General features: G+C 42.8%; 1 protein-coding gene across 4 annotated transcripts in view; it reads left to right on the forward strand.

Moving 5' to 3' along the window:
• The window catches only part of fbxl17 (F-box and leucine rich repeat protein 17), a 322,953-nt gene that overhangs the window by 997 nt on the left and 297,196 nt on the right, over nucleotides 1–24,760 (forward strand). For all 4 annotated transcript variants that reach the window (XM_021606509.3, XM_090237947.1, XM_090237948.1 and 1 more), the window contains exons 2-6: nucleotides 4,545–5,032; nucleotides 5,302–5,655; nucleotides 5,859–5,981; nucleotides 6,347–6,604; nucleotides 6,844–6,975. In XM_021606509.3, coding sequence (XP_021462184.2) covers nucleotides 4,565–5,032; nucleotides 5,302–5,655; nucleotides 5,859–5,981; nucleotides 6,347–6,604; nucleotides 6,844–6,975 — 1,335 coding nt within the window. In that variant the 5' untranslated portion in view covers nucleotides 4,545–4,564. The remainder of the gene's footprint in view (nucleotides 1–4,544; nucleotides 5,033–5,301; nucleotides 5,656–5,858; nucleotides 5,982–6,346; nucleotides 6,605–6,843; nucleotides 6,976–24,760) is intronic.

Genomic DNA, 24,760 nt, shown 5'->3' on the forward strand with positions numbered 1-24,760 from the left:
TACCTTAAGAATAATCAAATGCGTTGTAGGAAACATTAAGTAGCTGCTTGCCTTAATACACAAACAGCGATATTATAGAGACCTACACTGCCAACTATTGTCACTGTCTGTGCTTGACCAATAATAGCAGCTGCTAAATGCATATACAGGAAACACTGTTGTGCGTCGAGATGGACCTTACAGTAGCGTTCTATTTCGAGGAACTGACCACCAGCTGCTCCATTATATTTAGGCACAGATAGTATCATAGTTGTGTTTGACCATGACTTGTGATGAAAGACCACACACATATATAATAGCAGGGGGAAAGATTGTGTTACTGTCACTTTTTGAAGTTCTTGAAATTCATGTAATGGCATATTTTCCTATTATGGTGATATAGTGCAGATGTTATGTTACAGTGTTGGCTTGAATGAGATCTAATGCAGGTCAGTGGAACAGTGGAATGTTTTGGAACTTGACTTGCTGTGAACATAGAGTGGCAGCTTGTCTAGTGCCTTAAGGCTGTCGATTGCTTTATTTAATTTGTAAGGCAAACATTTTGGTTCAGCAGCCTTCGCAAGAGTTTTGGTAACACTTTCGTAACAGCTTTTATACCTATGTGGCACTGTACCCTAATTAGCTCACACTAGTTACAACATTTGTAGTAATATGTTGTTACATAGGCTAGTACTTTGTGGCATTTTGATTAAGCTAATGGACACACTCTGTGTCCAATAAGTGTTTTAACATGATTGTTCAATGACTACCTCATCTCTGTACCCCACACATACAATTATCTGTAAGGTCCCTCAGTTGAGCAGTGAACAAAGACAAGGGAGATTTTACAATGCCTCACAAAGAAGGGCATCTATTGCTAGATGGGTAAAAATAAGACATTGAATATCACTTTGAGCATGGTGAAGTTATGAACTACTCTTTGGTTGGTTTATTAATACACCCAGTCACTACAAAGATACAGGCGTCCTTCGTAACTCATTTGCGGGAGAGGAAGGAAACCGCTCAGGAATTTCACCATGAGGTCAATGTTGATTTTAAAACGGTTATAGAGCTTAACGGCTGTGATAGGAGAAAGCTGAGGATGGATCAACAACATTGTAGTTAGTCCACAATACTAACCTAGTGTGAAAAGAAGGAAGCCTGTACAGAATAAAAATATTCAAAAACATGCATCCTGTTTGCAATAAGGCACTAAAGTAATACTGCAAAATGTGGCAAAGCAATTTAACTTTTTGTCCTGAGTAAAAAGTTATGTTTGGGGCAAATACAACACATTACTGAGTCCCACTCTCCATATTTTCAAGCATAGTGGTGGCTGCATCATGTTATGGGTATGCTTGTAATCGTTAAAGATCGGGTTTTTCAGGATAAAAACAGAAAGAGAATGGTGCTAAGCACATGCAAAATCCTAGAGGAAAACCTGGTTCAGTCTGCTTTCCACCAGACACCGGGAGATGAGTTCACCTTTCAGCAGGACAATAACCTAAAACTCCAGACCAAATATACACTGGAGTTGCTTACCAAGAATAAAGTGAATGTTCCTGAGTAGCCGAGTTACAGTTCTGACTTAAATCTACTTGAAAATATATGGAAAGACCTGAAAATGGTTGTCTAGCAATGATAAACAACTAATTTGACAGCTTGAATAATTTTGAAAAGAAGAATGGACAGATATAGCACAATCCAGGTGTACAAAGCTCTTAAACGTACCCAGAAAGACTCACCGCTGTAATCACTGCCAAATGTGCTTTTACAAAGTATTAACTCATGCGTGTGAATACTTATGTAAATTAGATATATCTGTATTATATTTTCAGTACATTTGCTAAAATGTCTAAAAACATGTTTTCACTTTGTCATTATGGGGTATTGTGTGTAGATGGGTGAGGGAAAAACAATCTATTTAATCCATTTTGAATTCAGGCTGTAACACAACAAAATGTGGAATAAGTCAAGGGGTGTGAATACTTTCTGAAGTCGTTATGTGTTGTTTTCTGCATTATTTGGTTTTTTAGCTCTTAATCAATGCAAGACATATCTGGCATTTTAACTGTCATGGTCAATTCCATGGCAATGGAATTGCGCTGAGACTCAGATTTTATAATTCATATCTATGCCAAACAAAAACCATTGATTTCATAGATGAACAAACCATACAGCTTTATGCACAATGGGTACTTTAAATAAAATACACTGACAATTTGATAAAAACACATTTGCTGGAAGAACTGTGCAGGTTTGGTCAAATTAATCAGTAAAATACCCCTCAGTTTGTACCTTTTCCAAAAACGCAGTTAAATATCTGTTACGAATTAAGATTCAAAGATGTCTGCAGAAAGAATGGGGTAACAGAATTTCATCATGGGTCCCTGAGCTGTACTACACAGAAATGCATCATTATGGATATGAATGTCATTCTCTTCATGGTGATGTGTCCTAAGTAGGTACACAAATTTAGAAATATACAATATCCTTTGCGTATTTAGGTATTATTCTCCACACTTGCTATTATTTTAATGGACTCCGCCACCAAACAAGAACAAATGTGGTTGGACCGGACTAAATCTGAACGAATCATAGACATCTATGTTTTACAAGTTTTGATATCAAAGTACAGCGCACTAGAGCTCAGTATAGTTCAGTACAGTACATTATAGTGTGCTCAAGCTCTACTGTGTACTTGTACTTAACTCTACTCCACTCTATATTACTGTACAGCACAGGACTGTACTGAATTATAATGTACTTTTCTTAACTGTACTGTACTTTGTTGTCCAAAGTTGTGAAACCTAGACCTGACCAGACCAAATCTAAACCAATCATGGACGTCTAGATGTTTGGGCCAAATGAAGGCCGGTCCAGATATCTCTGCACGTTGAAATCAAGACAAGGGCAGACTGACCAAATTTCAACTACTTTTCAACGTCCATGGACGTCCTGTGTCGGTCGGTGTTCGGTGGGTGAGAATGCCGGTTACAGTAAATGGAAAGACGGGGCTCATGGGTAGGTGTCAATACGAGCTGGGAGAGGAGATGTTAATTGAAGAGAGAGAGAGAGGGGGACGGGTTGTCCAGACTTTTGAAGTTCTTGCTTTGACCACCAGATGACCAAAAGGTAAATAAAAGTTATGAACTGAACATAACATGCCAGTGGAAGGGAGGACAATACCAGGAGACCCTATGAGCTGAACATAACAGTATGCCAGTGGAAGGGAGGACAATACCAGGAGACCCTATGAGCTGAACATAACAGTATGCCAGTGGAAGGGATGACAATACCAGGAGACCCTATGAGCTGAACATAACAGTATGCCAGTGGAAGGGAGGACAATACCAGGAGACCCTATGAGCTGAACATAACAGTATGCCAGTGGAAGGGAGGACAATACCAGGAGACCCTATGAGCTGAACGTAACAGTATGCCAGTGGAAGGGATGACAATACCAGGAGACCCTATGAGCTGAACATAACAGTATGCCAGTGGAAGGGAGGACAATACCAGGAGACCCTATGAGCTGAACATAACAGTATGCCAGTGGAAGGGATGACAATACCAGGAGACCCTATGAGCTGAACATAACAGTATGCCAGTGGAAGGGAGGACAGTACCAGGAGACCCTATGAGCTGAACGTAACAGTATGCCAGTGGAAGGGAGGACAGTAGCAGGAGACCCTATGAGCTGAACATAACAGTATGCCAGTGGAAGGGAGGACAGTAGCAGGAGACCCTATGAGCTGAACATAACAGTATGCCAGTGGAAGGGAGGACAGTACCAGGAGACCCTATGAGCTGAACATAACAGTATGCCAGTGGAAGGGAGGACAGTAGCAGGAGACCCTATGAGCTGAACATAACAGTATGCCAGTGGAAGGGAGGACAGTAGCAGGAGACCCAACTGTGGTTTGTGACTACTATGAATTTCCATTGTAGCCAATTTGCAGAAATTCCGTTACTGATTTGGTAACAGAATTTCAAGTTTGAATCACTTAATAATTCATAAACAAAATTAATATCAGCAAAAACATAACTAATTGATAGATCTACCAATACCTGTGCACTTACCTGTGCACTTTCATTATCCTCCCTCCTGATGAGGGAGAGAAATGTGAAAATATCTTAGATAAGTGGGTTTTTAGTAACGGAATTTCAAGACATAAGGCAATGTTTCTTAAACTTACAGAAGGCATAAAAAATTTAAACTAAATATATACTATATTATTAGCTGGCAGGGGTCTTTACTTCAAAATGATTGTGTTTTGATGTATTTCCAATAACTTTAAAGACTTTTTCTGGTAGATATTTTTTAAGAACCACTTTCCATCTATTTGACAAGAAAACAAACTATTTGCTTAATTCCTAATTTCTAGGATGGAATATGTTTGAAAAATGTCTATATGCCTTCATTTCTCGAAACATAGACTCTTAGCTTTCATTTTTATTTGACATGCTCCTATGAACTTCACATTGGTGCTCATGGGTCCATTTACATGGAAATGACATGTGCAATTCTATTATTTTATGTCCTTCTTTCTTCCCTTACCCAGAGTCTCCGTGAGTCATCTATATGGGCCATCTTCTCTCGAAAAATGGTTACCGCCTGAACAAGAGGACACGCAAGCTGCACCACAGGAAGAAGAAGAAGAGGAACTGCTTCCTGCAGGGGCCCTGCATGCTCTGCTTCATCGTCCACGGCAACAGCGGGGGCCTCGACGACGACGACAGCGACCAATTTGAGACCGGGGTCAACGGCGGAGGCAGAGGACGTTGTCACAGCAACGCAGGTGGTACCGGAATCGGAAGCACCTCAAAGCTCGCTGGGCGGTACGCTGCTCTCACTTCCCCTGAGGACTGTGCCAAGTTCCTGCTGTCGCCAAGGGAACTAGCCATCTGGGAGGGCCAAGGGAGGAGTCTACTGTCGGCCGTGCCGGCTAAGCTGATTCCACCGCCAGCGCTGTTCCGGAGTGCAGGGATTCCAGTGCCCATAGCTGTGGCTGTTTCTGTGCCTGGTAGTGCCAGTGACTACGCTGAGATGGTGAGAAACTAGAAAGGGTTTATTCCTAGTGCTGCTGAGTTAATTGTTTAATTCATGTCATTGATTAGCCAGAGTCCACTCACTTGATGTCCCAGGTTTGAATAAGTCCCTGATTTCAGAAGGGAAGGATGAAAATCAACAGACACTATCTGAACAGTTTGCTCCCGTACCGTACACTTCCTGGTATCTCTTCTGATGTCATCTCTGTCGAATTCCTTTCCATGTGGTTCTCTGTGATCTGTGTCTGATCCTTGTTTCTTTCCTCCAAGGTGTGTAAGAGGAAGTGTGCGGAGGTGCAGAGGTGCACACCCTGTAAGCAGCCGCGATGTGCCTTCCCTGTCCCTGAGGGAGGTGTGGAGGATGGAGGAGGAGGAGGAAGTGGGGATGCCTCCTCTAACTCCGGGACTGGCCACTGCCACCTCTGCCCCCTGCCCTCATCCTCTTCCTCCTCATCCTCGTCTGTCGAGGGCTGCTGTGGGATGGCTCTCCATGGTGATCCGCTGCCCCAGAGTTCTGACTCCTCCCCCTGCTGTCCGCATCACCATGACGACTGCCAGGGGAGAGGCAGTGACGTGATTGACACATCCAGCATCAACCGCCTCCCCTCCTCCATCCTGCTTAAGGTCAGAGGTCACCACTAGAGTGCAGTTCATTTGGGAGGCCTGATTGGATGCTTTCAAAAGCTTTTATTCTAACTGAAGCTAACTGAAATGGGCTGGATGTAGCCTGGGTACCGGTCTGTTTAGCTCCACTGCTTGTACTCTGTGTTATTGCCAAACAACAGGCTGGATACACAACCTGTTAATGTGTTTTCTGTTCCTCTCAGGTGTTCTCCCACCTGTCGGTGAAAGAGCGCTGTCTGTGTGCCTCGCTGGTCTGTAAGTACTGGAGGGACCTCTGCTTAGACTTCCAGTTCTGGAAGCAAATTGACCTCAGTGGCCTACAACAAGTGAGTACAACATTTGAGACATTTTATTGTAACATTTTAATTTAAAATATAAACGCAACATGCAACAATTTCAAAGATTTGACCGAGTTACAGTTCATATAAGGAAATCAGTCAATTGAAATTCATTCATTAGGCCCTAATCTATGGATTTCACGTGACTGGGCAGTGGTGCAGCCATGAGTGGGCCTGGTAAGGCATTGGCCTACCCACTGTGGAGTCAAGCCCACAAAAGGGCTTTATTACAGACAGAATATGGAACATTTCTGGGATATTTTATTTAATCTCATGAAAAATGGGACCAACACTTTACATGTTGTGTGTATATTTTTTTTGTATTGTTCATTGTTTACCCACACCCCCCTCAGGTAAATGATGACCTCCTGGTGAAGATAGCGTCTCGGAGGCAGAATGTGACGGAGTTAAACATCTCTGACTGTCGTGGCGTGCAGGACCACGGTGTGTGTTCCCTGGCAGCCCACTGCCCGGGCCTTCAGAGGTACACAGCTTACCGCTGTAAACAGCTGAGTGACCTGTCCCTCAGCTCCCTGGCCTTACACTGTCCTCTGCTGGCCAAGGTCCATGTTGGAAACCAGGACAAACTGACAGACGACGCACTCAAAAAGGTTCTCTCTCTCTCTCTCACTCTCACACTCACTCTCTCACTCACTCTCTCACTCACTCACTCACTCACTCACTCACTCACTCACTCACTCACTCACTCACTCACTCACTCACTCACTCACTCACTCACTCACCAATCTGATGCATTAACACTTTGTACAATGCATTTATAACATGTTTATCAGGCAGACAGAGTGTGTCATCTATAACCCTTCTCTCCCTCTCTCTCTTGTGTCCCTAGTTAGGAGAACACAGTTCAGAGTTGAAGGACATCCACCTGGGTCAGTGCTACAGTATTACTGATGAGGGGATGGTGGCTCTGTCCAAGGGATGTCCCAAGCTGCAGAGAATCTACATGCAGGAGAACAAACTGGTGAGTACCCTACCCAGTTCTTAGGCTACAACACAATGTTCCTATTGACACCTGTTGGACTGCAAAACAAGGTAAGAGGGCCCGCCCTGTCTCTGTAGTGTTAGGGGAAACGCTGCCTACATGTTTGACTTTAAATCTAGGGAGGGGGGAGGGGGGGAGGGGGGGTGTGGATCACACACACACTGTCTGTCTGGGGCCCTGAAGGCTACAAGAGGACCGTTAAGTGGCGTCTCTGTGATGTGTAATGTGAAACAGCCTAGGTGGGTGATGTGTGTGTGTGTGTTGGATAGAGGGGTTGTGGTGTATTTTTTTGCTGTTGGCATCGAAGGATCGTGATCCATCTGTTTCAAATGAAAGGCAAACCCCAAACTCCAAGTCAAATCTGTTGAAAATATGCGAAGAGGCTTAGGCTGAAGGAGAGGACTGCATGCATTTTTGGTTGTGTAGGTTTGATTTCTTGAAGTATGCTTGTTGTGTGTCTGCTGGTGGTGCCAGGGTGTTTTGTGGACAGTCCCTGTTAGAGTGCAGTGTGAGGATGGGCCAAGTCCTCCAACACAGGGGGTCTGCACTTACACAACAAAATGAAGATGGATATTCTGCACCCCTTGGTTTGTGTGCCAGCTGGCAATACCAGCTATACTATTAATACTCCCTGGACACACACACACACACACACTCACACTCACTCTGGCTGGGGTCCCTGAGCTAGCTTCATGTGGAGGATTCCCAGATTTCCAGCTCATTCCCTCCTGATTCCAGGAATCTCCCAACCAGATATTCTGTAAAAACCTGAGAATTTGGGAAAAATGATCGGAACTTTGCATTTCTGGTTGTGGTGGAATCTTGTTCATTTTAGTTGGGTGTCTGTGTTGTACCAGTAGTCACTGGTTCTGACAGCGGCCTGCTAACACTAGAACACTGCAGTGATACATCTCGTCGTCGGTTGAACACACATTTTGGCTTGTGTTCATGTTCTGCAGGGGATTTGGACATCCCGACAACCCGAATCTCTGGCTTTGAAAGCCTGTTGGATATTTGAAGTGTCCACTTTTTTCCTAAATTAGCTTATCAAAAAGCCTCAGTGACTAGAATGCTTGATGACTGTCTATTGTATGGTAATGGAATTACACTAAAACAGATTTTTTTCCCCTTTTAAAATGTATCCAAAACAAAAACCATTGATTTCAAAGTTTAATAAACCATAGAACTTTATGTCCAACAGTGGAGGCTGCTGAAGGGAGGACTGTTCATAGTAATGGCTGGAATGGAGTCACTGGAATGGTATCAACCAATGGAATCCACATGTTTGATACCGTTCCAGCCATTATGAGCCGTCCTCCCCTCAGCAGCCTCCACGGAAGCACAAGTACTACTTTTAACAATTTCCACTGAAAAGTTTACAGAAACGCATTCATAGGAAGAACTGTGCAGATTGAAAGTTTGGTAACTATGGTAAAACTAAGGGAGATTTTACCCAAATTCTATTCCTGAACTTGGCATCACCACAGTTTTTCCAGTACATTGTGTTTATTTTTTTTGTTGCTATGTAAATTATTCAAGGTAGTAATTGTGCATAGAGTTGTAGGGTTTGTTAAACTTTTTGAAATCAATGGTTTTTGTTTGGCATACATTTTAAAGTGCGAAATCGGAGTCTCAGCGTAATTCCACGACCGTGGAATTGCCCATAACCCACCCAGTTTGACATGTCTCCCCCAGTGATGCACTTATTCCCCAGTGTGATTGTTGAACGATCCCTGACAGTGCCTTCCCTTCACCGCTAGAGGTCAGTGGCACTTCACTATTGAGCGTGGCCAACCAAGGTTGCCGGAGCTAGATAAAGTGTGCTCTTTTTAACAAAGCCACAGAGGCTGGCTAGAATCCTCTACATTTGTCACTTCCATGAAAAGCTTCTCTGGATTTGTATGCATTGAGATGTGCAAAGGAGTTCTGTTTCCAAGTGTATTGAATAGCGTTTCATCATAATCCGACCCTCTTTATTCTCGAGCCTAATGGCTTGGTCTTCTTTTCCTCAAAATATTTCTCTCTCCTCTGAGTGATTATGGTCCTGATGAATTAGTCCACTTAAAGTTATTAACAATGGCTCAGTCTGTTAAAATGCCGTTCATCATCTGAATAGTTATGAAAATAGCGATTATAGCGAGGTGAGCGATTCATTTAGGTGCTAATGATATTTCAACGCGGCAGTATCAATTTCAGACAGTCATTTTTCAGACGTGAGATTGCGTGACGTTTTTCTGGCTTCCTCTTCATATCATGCCGTCGGAAAAATGGGTGGTGAATATTTTTAGGAGTTGTTATGTCTAGCCGCTCTCATTGCTTTGGCCTGATATTGTCATTAAGTTTGCCTGGTATTAAGGACAGGAACACTTTCCACCCTCTCTCCTCTCCGTAGAGGATTCTCATTCTCTCACAGCATTGCCTGCTAGAGTTTCTCTCTCCAACTGTTTTGAGGAATCAAATGCAATAGCTCGATAAGTAATTCCCTTTTCTAATTGGACATTTTGGACCAGATTAAAGAATTGATTTAATCTCTGTAAGAAGGGAAAGTGGGCAAAATTGTGATTTGTTTACAGTTGTCTTGTAGGCCTAAGGAGTAATCTCTATATCTCGGGATTCGAATTTGGCTGCTGGTTTTCATGTTTTCTCCTGTGTTTAGTTCGAAAACATAAATTAACTATTTTACATTTACAGACTTTTAGTGTGAGACTGAGGATAAACATATTTTGACTTAAGTCATATGTGCCCTACGGAATCTAGCTTATGAAGTGTTTTGATGAGAGAATTTAGTTGACTTGTTTCCTAGTGGAATATTTCTTATCTGCTGTGTGTAGCAGTGTAGGCCTCTCTCAATGAGAATAGGACATGTTCGGTTTCTCTTTATCCTTCTCTCTTTCTCTCACCTCATTTTTCACAGGACAAATTCATCTTCCTCTGAGGTCATAGTTTAGAAAGCATTGTCAGTTCTTCTCTCTCTTATCCCTGGTCTTCTGCCCCCTCCCTTCTCTCTGTCTCTCTCTCTCTCTCTCTGTCCGTCTGCGGGAGATGCGTGTACAGTTCCCTCTGTCCTGTGGGGTTAGGAGGCCAGGCACCGGCAGGTCTACTCTGACATCTGAAGCCTTTACGAAACATCTTTTATCACAACGGCCCCCAATTCACTCACTGACAGGTCCTTTCTCTTTCTCTTTCTCTCGCTCGCATGCATCATCTTTCCCACTGCCTCCCTTTCTCCTTCTCTTTTCCTGCGCCCCCCCCCCCCCCTTCCCCTAATGTAATGTAACAGGATCTTGTCCCTTTCAATCAGTGAGGAATGGAGATGATCCCTCGACTCTGGTGTTCTGTCCTTTTTCCTTTCCTTTCCTCCTCCCCTCCTTTCTGGCCTTCTTCTAATTTAATAATTAAAAAAGACGGAGTACTTTTCTGTGCTCTCTCTCTCTTTCTCTTGATCGACTTATGGTGGTTTCTCTCTTCTTTGGCTCGAGGCTTCCTGCTCTCATCAACATACAGTATCTAGTCTGGAAGTCTTTAACAGTTTAGAAGAAAGAAAAGTGAATCATTTCGCGAAGGGAGTCTGTCACACTAAGCTGATGAAGTACACAATTCTCTTTCTAGCTAGGCTATTTAAAAAAATGAAAAATAAGAAACTATATTGGGTGTTGTAAGGAGGACTATTCTTCCGTGTGTAGAAGTCGAGGAATAATGACTTCTATGGCCTGTGTGACTGGCTAGAGTCACTGCTCTCACCTTCCGTTTCCCTGTCAGATCTCAGCTAGTTAGCCTGGGCTGGCTGTGGGTGTTGGCCAGTGGAGTCTGTACAGACGCTGAGAATTACTATTTTTGGGCTCCGGTGATTTCTCAGGTGAAGCTCTGATGGTTGGGTCTTTATCTTTAAAAAAAGAAATTATATATTTTTGTTGCTCTCTATTTCTCTCTCGCTCTCTTTCCCCCACCCACTCTCTCTCCTTTTCTCTCCCCATCTCCCTGACAGCTCTCTGTGTCCACACAGTACTTAGGTGAACTGGCTGATTTGAACTGCTGAATGTTTCTCTCTGCTTAGGCTGCTGTGTGGGAGGAGGAATAGAGAGAATCTTCCAGAAGTTTTCTCAGACTAGAAAAGTGTTTTTTTTTAAACATTTTTTAATGGGATCACCTCACCTGTGTAAGTAAAGAATAAAATGGAGTGTGTTCATACTCTATTTATCTTGTCCATATATAGCGAATCTCTGCCATTGTAGGCATTGTTTCAGTCAGTTTTCAGATGTTTTTTTTTTAGCTCTTGTTGTTTTGCCTTTCATATTCTGTCTTCTCTCTGTCTGCCTCAGAGGACAAAGACTTATATAATACCAAACTCCTCCTCTTGTCATATGAATGTGTCCTCGGCTAGGAGAGGGACGTCCCGGAAGTTGAGCTGAGAGTTTTGTCAATACAGACAAAGTATTGTGCAGGCTTATCAGCTCAACGGATCGCACTCCATTCTTCTACATGAATAATTATATTCCATTAGTTCCTTACAATTGCACAGGAGTATCGCAATTTTAGAAACGTTTAGACACATTTTTTTTTTTGTTATCCCTATTCCTTTGCTTCTCCTTCCTCTCCTTTCCTGGGGGAATAAAAGGTTTTTGCCAAACATAAATCACAGATTTTTCAAAGTTGAACAAACCATCCAACTCTATGCACAATGACTACTTTGAACAATTTCCCCTGAAAATGTGACAAAAACACGTTTACTCAAAGGACAGTGCAGATGAGGTTTGGCAACAGAATGAGGGTAAAATCTCCCTCATTTTATGTGACCACGTTTTTCAAAAACTCTGTTAAATATATATATATATATATATATATATATATATATATATATACTCCGAATTAAGATTCAAAGATACAGTGGGGCAAAAAAGTATTTAGTCAGCCACCAATTGTGCAAGTTCTCCCACTTAAAAAGATGAGAGAGGCCTGTAATTTTCATCATAGGTACACTTCAACTATGACAGACAAAATGAGAAAGAAAAATCCAGAAAATCACATTGTATGATTTTTAATGAATTTATTTGCAAATTATGGTGGAAAATAAGTATTTGGTCAATAACAAAAGTTTATCTCAATACTTTGTTATATACCCTTTGTTGGCAATGACAGAGGTCAAACGTTTTCTGTAAGTCTTCACAAGGTTTTCACACACTGTTGCTGGTATTTTGGCCCGTTCCTCCATGCAGATCTCCTCTAGAGCAGTGATGTTTTGGGGCTGTTGCTGGGCAACACAGACTTTCAACTCCCTCCAAAGATGTTCTATGGGGTTGAGATCTGGAGACTGGCTAGGCCACTCTAGGACCTTGAAATGCTTCTTACGAAGCCACTCCTTCGTTGCCCGGGCGGTGTGTTTGGGATCATTGTCATGCTGAAAGACCCAGACACGTTTCATCTTCACTGCCCTTGCTGATGGAAGGAGGGTTTCACTCAAAATCTCACGATACATGGCCCCATTCATTCTTTCCTCCTGGTCCCTTTTCAGAAAAACAGCCCCAAAGCATGATTTTTCCACCCCCATGCTTCACAGTAGGTATGGTGTTCTTTGCATGCAACTCAGCATTCTTTGCCCTCCAAACACGACGAGTTGAGTTTTTACCAAAAAGTTATATTTTGGTTTCATCTGACCATATGACATTCTCCCAATCTTCTTCTGGATCATCCAAATGCTCTCTAGCAAACTTCAGACGGGCCTGGGCATGTACTGGCTTAAGCAGGGGGACACGTCGGGCACTGCAGGATTTAAGTCCCTGGCTGCGTAGTGTGTTACTAATGGTAGGCTTTGTTACTTTGGTCCCAGCTCTCTGCAGGTCATTCACTAGGTCCCCCCGTGTGGTTCTGGGATTTTTGCTCACCATTGTTGTCATCATTTTGACCCCACGGGGTGAGATCTTGCGTGGAGCCCCAGATCGAGGGAGATTATCAGTTGTCTTGTATGTCTTCCATTTACTTATAATTGCTCCCACAGTTGATTTCTTCAAACCAAGCTGCTTACCTATTGCAGATGCAGTCTTCCCAGCCTGGTGCAGGTCTACAATTTTGTTTCTGGTGTCCTTTGACAGCTCTTTGGTCTTGGCCATAGTGGAGTTTGGAGTGTGACTGTTTGAGGTTGTGGACAGGTGTCTTTTATACTGATAACAAGTTCAAACAGGTGCCATTAATACAGGTAACGAGTGGAGGACAGAGGAGCCTCTTAAAGAAGAAGTTACAGGTCTGTGAGAGCCAGAAATCTTGCTTGTTTGTAGGTGACCAAATACTTATGACCACCATAATTTGCAAATAAATTCATAAAAAATCCTACAATGTGATTTTCTGGATTTTTTTTTCTCATTTTGTCTGTCATAGTTGAAGTGTACATATGATGAACATTACAGGCCTCTCTCATCTTTTTTAAGTGGGAGAACTTGCACAATTGGTGGCTGACTAAATACCTTTTTGCCCCACTGTATATTTACTCCGAATTAAGATTCAACGATATCTACGGAAAGAATGGGGTGTCAGTTATGATATGACACCTTGAGTTTGAAAACATCTCATTTGGTTATTGAACTGCAGTAGAGGGATTCCTCACAAAACTATACTATTTTTTGTTGTTGTGATTTTCAAATGTAATCCATAGAATAGTCATTTGGAGGAAGGATTGTTGACATATATTTGTATGTGAAAGTAATATAATGAAATGTGCCAAATAAAAAATAAAAAATATATATTTTCTAAATGCATGTGTATTTTATTATATTCATACATTTATGTCGAAAAATAGATGGAAACATATAACTCATATTACACAGCAAGTGGTAAAGCTTCATAGGACACCAATATTTGCTTTGTAGCACCTACAGATGAACCGTTATGGAGTCTGGAAGGGGGCCTGGGTGAGGCCAAAATGGCGCAAATGTGCCAACTTTAATTATTTCAAAAATTATGTTTTTAGATACAAATGTCAACAATTCTACCTCCAAAGGACTAGTCATCTATGGGATTGCATTTAGTAAAAATCTCCAAAATCGTGGCCTTTTTTTGTCTTTGTATCATGAGGAATCACTTAGTAAGTGACGTGGATTAACACCCGGTAACAGGATAATAGTAACAGAATGACATCATGGGTCCCTGATCTGTACAATACAGAAATTCATATCTATTAACGTCGTTCTGTTCATGGTGATCCATAATGAATAACTACATGCAAAGGTAGAAAAATGTCATCTCATAAATGTCTTTCACAAGATTGGACAGTAGAGTACTGTGCTGTAGAGTTTATTACTGGACAGTAGAGTGGAGTACAGTATAATTGACTGTATTGTGCTTTCCAAACTTGTGAAACAGACATCTATGATTGGCTTAGATTTGGACTGACCAAATTTCCACTACTTTTCGATGTCTGTGGACTTCCGTTGTTGGTCGGTCTTCAATGAGCAGAGGGCTGGTTACAGTCAATGGAAAGAGAGAGGGGCTTATGGGTAGGTGTTATTGCCGGGAGAGGTGACATTAACTGCACAGAGAGAAGAGCGGGAGGGGTTGTCCAGACTTTAAAACCCCCAAAAATATGTGACCACCACACAATAGAAATAGAAAGAAAACAGTTATGAGCTGAACATAACAGTATACCAGTGGAAGGGAGGACAGAAGCATGTGACCCAACTGTGGTTTGTGAATGCTATGAATTTCCAATGTAACCAATTCAGTTGCAGTCACTGTTACTGATTTTTATTTATTTTTTTTTTTATTTATTTTTTGACGGGTGGGTCACTCTGTTACCGATTTGGTAACAGAATGACAGGTTTTAATCACTTAATAAATCCTAAATCAAATTATCATTAAACACTATAGTTATCATTCTAACGAATTATTACGTCTGCCTTTTTGCATCTTACTGCTTCTGTGAACTTTCATTATCCTCCCCCTCCACGAGGGAGAGAAATGTGCAACTATCTTCAAGTTATGTGGGTTTTAATAGCAGAATTATGACACTAGGCAATATTTATTTAACTTACAGAAGGCAAATGTCTTCTGCAAAACTCAATAGAAATGCTGATATTATATAGTTGAAGGGGTCTTCAACATTATTGTGTTTTGATGTGTTTCTCAAACCTTCTTTAAGACCTTTTTCTACTCAATGTTTTCCAACACCCCCTTTTCCATCTACTTGACCAGAAATCAAGGCTTTGCTTATTCTTGCTTATTCTTTGCTTATTTTTTTTTTTAGGATGGAATATGGTCAAACATTTGATGTACTGTACATACCTTATTTTACCAAAAATGTAGAACTCTTAGCTTTCATTTGACATCAAATGTGATGTGCTCCTATGAACTTGAACTTCACATGTTAGTGCTCATGGGGCTTTTACCATGAAAATTCCCCATAGGGAACTGTCTGTCTTGGACTCGCTCCTGGGAACATGTGTCTGTCTGTTATTTATATATATATATATATATATACACACACACACACACACACACACACACACACACGGTTTTGATTAACCAGTTTTAATTAACATAAATGTGTGTATGTGTAATTGGAATTGGAGATGACCTGCAATAGATTACAATGTGCCCTCAATTTAGCTCTAATTACTTGCATATATCCCTTTTTCCCTTCATATTTCCTCTCCTTTTTCCCTGAAATCTGTCCATCTTGGCTAATCCTCGTCGCCTGGGAGACGGTGGCGTGTGACGGCTGTGTTTGTGTGAACAGAACTCCGAACAGGGACCACGTAACACTCAGGGTGACGTGGTGTCACTATGACTGGCGTCTGTTTAGCCATTGGTCAGTCACATACACCTCATATCCCTCCCTGATAGGTTGACAGCTTGTGAACATTACAGTGTAATTAAAGCCAGAGAAGTGTTTTTAGAGGTCACGATGGTTCAATAACAGTCCAGGGCAGGATGATTAGTCAGTGATCTGTGTATTTATGCTACATCAGACTTAACTAGCTCGAACAAAGGGAGAACCGGGGAACAGGAAGTGGTAACAAGTGCTGTCAGTTATGGGAGACCTGTTCTGACATGACACCCCCATGGCTAGTTTAAACACTGGGAGACACATGGGAAATATTGGGCAAGCCAGACAGAATTTTCTCCCACTGAGAAGTTGTCCCGGGAAGTATTTTGGATTGATTAGAGATAAGTAGAAACATCCTGACCTGTAGACGGGAGGAACGCTCTCCACAGCCGTCTTCCCTCCCAGAGGAAGCATTCCAGTGGCGTTCTCCTTTCTGTGTGACATGGAGGATCCGTCTACTTTGGCTTGAGCATGTTGGGATGACACGACACGCAACTGGGCCTGAAGTATTACTAAGGACAGGAAGTGACCTGTTGGATGTGGGGTCACAATGGGCGGGGTGTCCTACCCGCGTGAATGGCTGAGAGTTCACCAGCGGCCCAGCTTGTGTCGTGACCCTGCCGTTCAGATTGAGAGCGGGACGAAGATGACACAATCATGTTGACGTCATCCAAAATCGTTTTACCAATCAATAATATGCCGTTTCATACAAATGATATACATAATGGGAAACTGCTGTCAATTTGATCTTGACTCCAACATTACCATTATTTATAATATTTATGACTTATTTCTTGGTCTTGAAATTTCGTTACAGCCCTCCTATATATGCAACAATTGTATTTAGATGTTTTTGTCAGAATGAAATTGTGATATGAAAGGAAGGTTTAGAAATGTGCCTTTGAGTCTGTAGGAGGAGAGAGAACAGTGTCGTCGTGTTTCCAAGTGGTGTTTTTTGTTGTTGTTGTTTGGTTAGTGTGAAGTTTTTTAATTTTTTTTTTACATTATCCACATGCATCCATTCCAGACCATAGATGAGATGACCGTAGTCTTCTCCCATATAGACATTACATGATTTGTGCTGCTATGTGCCCAGTCTCTCTGTTCTTCGTCTCTTGTCTCGCTTTCTTTCGCTCTTTCCTCTCGGCTCTTCCTTTCTTCTGCCCCTGTCTCCCCCACCCTCTCGCTGTGATTGTCCATCTGTGAGGTAACCACCAGTTAGAGCTGCTGTGTTTCTGAGCTGTAGGGATGCTGGTCCCTGTAATGATGACGATCTGGCAACACAGGGGAGCAGGCTATCAAACGTCCCCCCACTCCCCAGGTGCTCGAGGTGGAAATTGCCACTATTTTCTCTCTCTCTCGCTCTCCTGCCACATCCTTTTTTTTTCTCCTCCACTGGCTCTACCTTTACTTCTCGCCCTCTTTCGTATACCCTCGCTGCTACACTTCCCCCTCTCTCCTGTCCATCTCTCTCCTTCACCTCATCTTATTTCTCATTCTGCCTTCCCCCTCGGTGACGTCTAGCTACGCATCCCTCAGAAAGCATGTGAAAGCTGTGTCCCGTGGTTATGAGCGAGGACCATGTTTGGGGGTCATCCAGTTGATCATCTCTCAGGTTCACAAGTAATCAGGTCCATTATTGAATGTTTGCTGTGCTTCCATTGACGGCCTGGCTGTCTGGATCCAGACACGCTGCTGTCGGTATGTTCACCTCGCCGTCTGGCCTTCAACAACAACAAAACGCCGGAACAGGAGAGGACAGAAGCAATGGAGAGACGCCAGGCGAGGAGTTTTGTAAATGTCAGGTCTGGCCTGTAGATATGAGTGTCTGTGGAGTGAACTTTCCCTTAAAAGATGTTCAGGGGATTACACGGTGACCGTCCTTCTCAGACAAAGACCCTGGCTGGAAGAAAGGACCGTGGTTTATAAAGGTTCCCTTGTGGCGACAGGAGATGGCCTAGTGTGTGAGATTAGAGAGCGGCTCTTCAGGTTAAGGTTTGGTGTTTGTTCTGTAGCGGGTGGACTCTTTCTGAGCATAGATCAGACAAGGCAAGGCTGTGCTGTTTTTCTCTTTGTTACAGAACAGACATGGACCCAGCTCGCAAAGTTGCTTTTGAACGATGAAACACCAAGGTTTTCTATCACCGCCTACCGTTGCCAGGTCTTCTGTGAACCTCTGTCTCTGTTAAGTGGTTTACATCTCTTTATTCGTGATACCCGCCTCAGTCACTTGAATGATTTGTCTAGTGCCCTGTCAATAATATAAAGCAGAAATACCTAAATTCACTAAACATCACTGACAGTGATCGACGATATTTTTCAATCCAACACCTTGTGTCCACTTGAGCTTGTTTATAGCTGTATTAAAACTCTTATATAGCTGATAGGCCTATTTGTTTACAGGTGGGCCTACAGTTAACATCTGGGTAAAGGGTTGCTGGGAGCTCAAAAGAAAGGAATTGAGTTGAGAGTCTGTACATCCACAGCAGTGTGTTGGTAGCTGAGGCTGTTGTATCATACCTTGACCTGCAGATGGCGCCGTAAGAATGGTTCTGAACAGGATATCAGTGTTGCTTCGATGACTACAGAGAGTAATAAAAAAAAAATCCCCTTTTCAGTATATGAAGACGGGAAACATGCCTAAAATAAGCAGCCATTTGGCCTTAAGTTCATCTTTTGGCTTTTTAGCAGCACAAAGTGGAACCGAAGCACATTTTTCAACATCTCCCAACATAAATAATGGGGAGGAAATTCTCTGGGACAGTGGACCGACTCAACCCTGAGGATGAACAGATTGTGTGCTGTATCACTGGTTGCTGCAGCATAGCTTGTTAACTAGAATATACAGTAGTATAGGAGTATCACAGTAGTATAGGAGTATCACTTTAGTATTCTATTAAGTATCACTGTAGTAGTAGTATTATCACTGTAGTAGTATAGGAGTATGACTGTAGTAGTATAGGAGTATCACTGTAGGAGTATCACTAGTAGTATAGGAGTATCACTGTAGTAGTACACTGTAGTAGTATCACTGTAGTAGTATAGGAGTATCACTGTAGTAGTATAGGAGTATCACTGTAGTAGTACACTAGTAGTGTCACTGTAGTAGTATCACTGTAGTAGTATAGGAGTATGACTGTAGTAGTATAGGTGTATCACTGTAGTAGTATCACTGTAGTAGTATATGAGTCACTGTAGTAGTATCACTGTAGTATTATCACTGTAGTAGTATAGGAGTATCACTGTAGGAGTATCAGTGTAGTAGTATCACTGTAGTAGTATAGGAGTATCACTGTAGGAGTACCACTGTAGTAGTATAAGAGTATCACTGTAGGAGTATCACTGTAGTAGTATAGGAGTATCACTGTAGTAGTATAGGAGTATCACTGTAGTAGTATAAGAGTATCACTGTAGTAGTATAACTGTAGGAGTATAGGAGTATCACTGTAGGAGCATCACTGTAGTAGTATAGGCGTATCACTGTAGGAGCATCACTGTAGTAGTATAGGAGTATCACTGTAGGAGCACCACTGTAGTAGTATAGGAGTAGCACTGTAGTAGTATAGGAGTATCACTGTAGGAGTATCACTGTAGTAGTATAGGAGTATCACTGTAGGAGTACCACTGTAGTAGTATAAGAGTATCACTGTAGGAGTATCACTGTAGTAGTATAGGAGTATCACTGTAGTAGTATAGGAGTATCACTGTAGTAGTATAAGAGTATCACTGTAGTAGTATAACTGTAGGAGTATAGGAGTATCACTGTAGGAGCATCACTGTAGTAGTATAGGCGTATCACTGTAGGAGCATCACTGTAGTAGTTTAGGAGTATCACTGTAGTAGTATAGGAGTATCACTGTAGGAGCACCACTGTAGTAGTATAGGAGTATCACTGTAGGAGTATCACTGTAGTAGTATAGGAGCATCACTGTAGTAGTATAGGAGTATCAGTGTAGTAGTATAGGAGTATCAGTGTAGTAGTATAGGAGTATCACTGTAGTAGTAAAGGAGTATCACTGTAGGTGTATCACTGTAGTAGTGTTGTAGTATCACTGTAGGAGTATCACTAGTAGTATCACTGTAGTAGTATAGTAGTATCACTGTAGTAGTATAGGAGTATCACTGTAGGAGTTTCACTGTAGTAGTATAGGAGTATCACTGTAGTAGTATAGGAGTATCACTGTAGGAGCATAGGAGTATCACTGTAGTAGTATCACTGTAGTAGTATAGTAGTATCACTGTAGTAGTATAGGAGTATCACTGTAGGAGTTTCACTGTAGTAGTGTTGTAGTATCACTGTAGGAGTATCACTAGTAGTATCACTGTAGTAGTATAGGAGTATCACTGTAGGAGTTTCACTGTAGTAGTATAGGAGTATCACTGTAGTAGTATAGGAGTATCACTGTAGGAGCATAGGAGTATCACTGTAGTAGTATCACTGTAGTAGTATATGAGTATCACTGTAGTAGTATAGGAGTATCACTCTAGTAGTATAGGAGTAGCACTGTAGTAGTATAGGAGTAGCACTGTAGTAGTATCACTGTAGTAGTATAGGAGTATCACTGTAGTAGTGTAGGAGTATAACTGTAGGAGTATAACTGTAGGAGTATCACTAGTAGTATAGGAGTATCACTGTAGTAGGAGCATCACTAGTAGTAGGAGTATCACTGTAGTATTATAGGAGTAAAACACATTTTCATCCAAAACTACTATCAACATAAATGCATGATTCAAAGGAAAGTTGGTTACATCCAAGGATTTATGGAACGGATTAGGATTCAAGTTAGATTTAGTTACAGTTGTTGTGTCTTTGCTTGGTAGTTCTGAGTCATTCCGGGCCTCCCATCTGTCCTCTGGCCGGCAGACAGTCACGGGGTCCTGACCCTGTGCCAGGGGGTGTCCAAATGATTCATGGGCTACCCCCCCCCCCCCCCCCCCCCCCACCCTTTACACCATCCCTCACCCACGTATCCACCCTGTGATGGGTTTTCCTTTTGTTTTACAAGGGCAGCTCTGATGACATCATCATCTAAACCCGGAGTTGGGAGCGCCCTTAGCCTGACGGTGAGATGGAAGTCTTTAGTGCTCTGGGATGTGATGGTCGGTGATAAATGGCTCTGGGTAAACTGGAATCTGTAGGGTCATGGGAGAGGAGAAAGGAGGAGGTAAAGAGACGTGTAAAGTCTGCTCTCCTCTCACCCCGTCTTCCCTCTCTGTCTTCTTTCTCTCTTCGGGACTTCTCCGGCTCTTTCCTCCTCTCTCTTTCTCTCTCCTGTCTGCCTGCTGATTGAGAGGCCAGAGTGGCTCTAACCACTGGCTTCATTACTAATGATAGATGTGAAGCAGAGGTGTGTGCCTGTCTGAGTGAGTGTGTGTTGTCTTCCTCCTCCTTCCCTCCCTCCGTATCTCCACCGTCTCCAACAGTGAACGTGGGAACACCCCCTTCTGCTAATGTGTTTGCTTCTGTGCTGGCCGCCTGGTATTGGTTCGATCTGGGCTGTAATGAATGTGTTTAATAAGCTGTGTGGGTCGATGGGCTTAATGAAGGTGTGACAGACGACTGGCCAGGAGAGCGCTAACACCTTAACGAGACGCTAACGAGCCAGAGGGGTTAACGAGGTCACGGTAATCGGTCTCTCTCTCGCTCTCTCTGTCCCAGTTTTTGTCTTTTCGTGTCTCTTTCTCTCGCTCTCGCTCTCTCACAGTAACATACAAGACAGGCTATCTTTTGAAAGAGAACTTGGCTTCAGAAACCTTCTTTTTTTCTTCCAAGGACCCTGCTTCCCGAGAAGAGACATACTTTCAAGGTCCCTACAATGTTTTAAATGGCTGGACTGTGGAGGGCTGACTGGTTGGCTGTCTGTAGGCCTTCTGTTCTACCAACCGGTGATTGACAGCAAGGAAAGTTTGGCCTACGCTTGCTGTCAGATATGAAATGTAACGTAGAATGTTTGGAACACACATACACACTGTTCTCAGATATTCTGACACTGAACTCTGAGGAATCCATGGTCACTCATTTGTACAATTGTCACTTTGGGGATGTCTACCTATACTGTATTGTCCGTAGGTTACATGCTGCGCATTGCAAGGGAGGGGAGGGGGTGGTCATTTCATCGTCCATTGGTCCACCATACTGACCTACGTAGGACTGCCCGTCTACCCATACTCCTTTGCTCCCACCAAGGACTACTAACTCACCAGAGACGGTGTGACTTCCTGAGCCTCATATTTCTCTGGAGAGTGTAACACCCGTTATGAGGTATAGCATCTGGACAACCAATCGATTAATGGAGCACTTAGCCAGGCTAATTAACAGCTGTGTAGGACTGGGGGGGGGGGGGGGGTCAAAGAGAGGGAGAGTGTACCTAGATAACCCTGTAGCATATATCTCTTACAGGAACCCTTCCAGCCGGGCCTCCAGTTCCTAGGCGCTGTTGGCTTTATAGACGCTGTAGTTTGCCGAGTGGTGATTTACTGCCTGCCTGCCTTTTTTTCTACAAGGTAATCATCATGAGTGACCACCACCAGCTTTCCATGTGAACCAGTGGTGTAGTGGAAGGTAAACGCAAATTTAGCAGAAAAATGCATTGGAAATATAGGGGGCGCTACTTTACTCGGGACGAAAGCCCCCTTTTTTTTTGCGTTTACCCACCTATTTAGTTGTATTTTTTACCGTTACGTCACTGACGTGAACGTAAAGCTGTTCCGTGGCAGTGGAAAGCTACAAGGCGTGCCAGCCCTGCGCTTTCTTTGACACTGTTCTCCTTTTACCAACTTTGTTTCTCTCACCTTTATTCACCTTGTCTTTCTTTTCAAATTGTTCCTCTGAGAGACGAAGGGGGGGGGGGGGGTGTCACCTGTCACTCTTCCTCTCCCCTAATCCCTCTCTCCTCCTCCTCCTCCCCTCAGCCCGTCTCTTACCTACGCCAGGTTATTTTGGGTTAAGCTGAACCAGTTCCCTCAATTAAAAGTGCATTTGGTTATAGTGAATTTGCTCCATAGGGCACAGATGAAAGAGAGCTGGGTGCATTTTGTGTGGATCGTGGGCGTGGTGTTAGTGTGTGTGTGTGTGTGTGTGTGTCAGAGTGAAAGCAGCTGATTTACATGTAGATAAATCTCCATAGAGATGACGTTGTCATTGAGATGCAGGTGGCTAAATCCTCGGCCCCCACCCACGCCCCATTACCTGCAGGAGATGGCCTACTTTCACAGACAGAGAGTCAGGGAAGGAAATATGAACCATGACTGCTTAAATAGCCTGTGTGTGTGTGTGTGTGTGTGTGTGTGTGTGTGTGTGTGTGTGTGTGTGTGTGTGTGTGTGTGCGCGCGCGTGCGTCAGCTTATTGGACAGCCACAGCAGTCAGATGGTCTGAAAATGCCATAAATATGAACCAGTGGCAGGTGAAGGTTTGTGTTAGCTCTACTGTTGGGAAGTAACGATGGCAGCAGTTCTAGCTGAGAGACCAACTAATGTACCTCTCTCCTTTGATTCAATTAGAGAATAAGGTACTATACCGTCAGTACTATGCCCACTACCATAATGCTGTAGTATCTAATAGGCCTAAGGCTACTGTATTCTCTCTCTTCTCTCTCTCTTTCTCCTGTACCGCTCTGCATTGATCTCCTCTCTTCCTCGGTATATTCCTCCTGTGTATAATCCACCCTGTGCTCCTGTCCCTGTAAAGAAAATGCATCCTCTGCCTATTTCCCCCTTTCTTGTCATCTCTCTGAAAAGCTGGATATACCAGCTCCCGAGTGGCGCAGTGGTCTAAGGCACTGCATCTCAGTGCTTGAGGCGTCACTACAGACACCCTGGTTCGAATCCAGGCTGTATCACAATTGGCCCAGCCTCGCCCGGGTTTGGTTTGGCCGGTGTAGGCCATGATTGTAAATAAGAATTTGTTCTTAACTGACTTGCCTAGTTAAATAAAAATATACCAGAGGAGTGTAGGATTGCCACATCTACAGCATGCAGATAACGTACATGGACACACACACACTAGGGATGTGACAAATGGGGCATTTTGTTTTCTTCTGGTTTTCTGTTAAAACAAACACGTTTATTCAATTCGATGCGACTTGACAGTGCAGAGAATTATATGCATTTATACTGCTACAAAGCTTGACTTTGCAAGAAGCTAACCACAGGTAGATGGCTAACTAGCTACTAAATTAGCGAACCGAATGCACAACTGCAAAGCATTTGGAACAATTCAGACCGTGACTGACAAGGCTCCCATCTCACGCCGTTGTGTGCTTGTAAACAAACCCCACGTGACTGGGGACTATCGGTAAGCTTCATAATGAAGAATTATGGGACCGTTGAAATGAAGAATGCGATCAACCTGAAATGACTCACAGCTGTGTTGGCTGTCAAAGGTACTTCCATTAAGTATTCCGTTTGGGTTGTGAAGACCTTTTTATTTAAAAAAATAATATATATAAAAAAAAAACCGTAACCTTTATTTAACTAGGCAGTCGGTTAAGGACAAATTCTTATTTACAATGAAGGCCTACCCCGGACAAACCCGGACGATGCTGGGCAAAATGTGCAATCAACACATCTTTATTTTAAGTGTTTTTTTAATCATTTGGATGATTTTCAACAACAAACAATCACTTTGAAAATGTGGAGCAGCTTGTGTAGATCCTAATTGAATCCCTTTTTAAATGTTATTTAAAGGAAGCTAAATGTGATGACTGCAAGGGGCGTGGAGAAGAGTAAGAAGAGATTGTGCCTGCTGCTTTAGGGCACTAGGGATGTGAAGCTGATTAGGCTAGAATCTTATATTGCAACAAACTCAAACCTTATGGCCCTCTAACGCCTAGTGTCTTCTCTGTGTGGTTACCTCACACCCACTTGACTACTCTCTCTATTAGTTGACTTAACACCAGCACAGAGACAGAGAGAGAGATGGATAGTGACAGAAAATAACATAACACAGTGTA

This window comes from Oncorhynchus mykiss, chromosome 6 (assembly GCF_057628025.1).
Source record: "Oncorhynchus mykiss isolate SJ-2025 chromosome 6, ASM5762802v1, whole genome shotgun sequence".
Taxonomy (NCBI): Eukaryota; Metazoa; Chordata; class Actinopteri; order Salmoniformes; family Salmonidae; genus Oncorhynchus; species Oncorhynchus mykiss.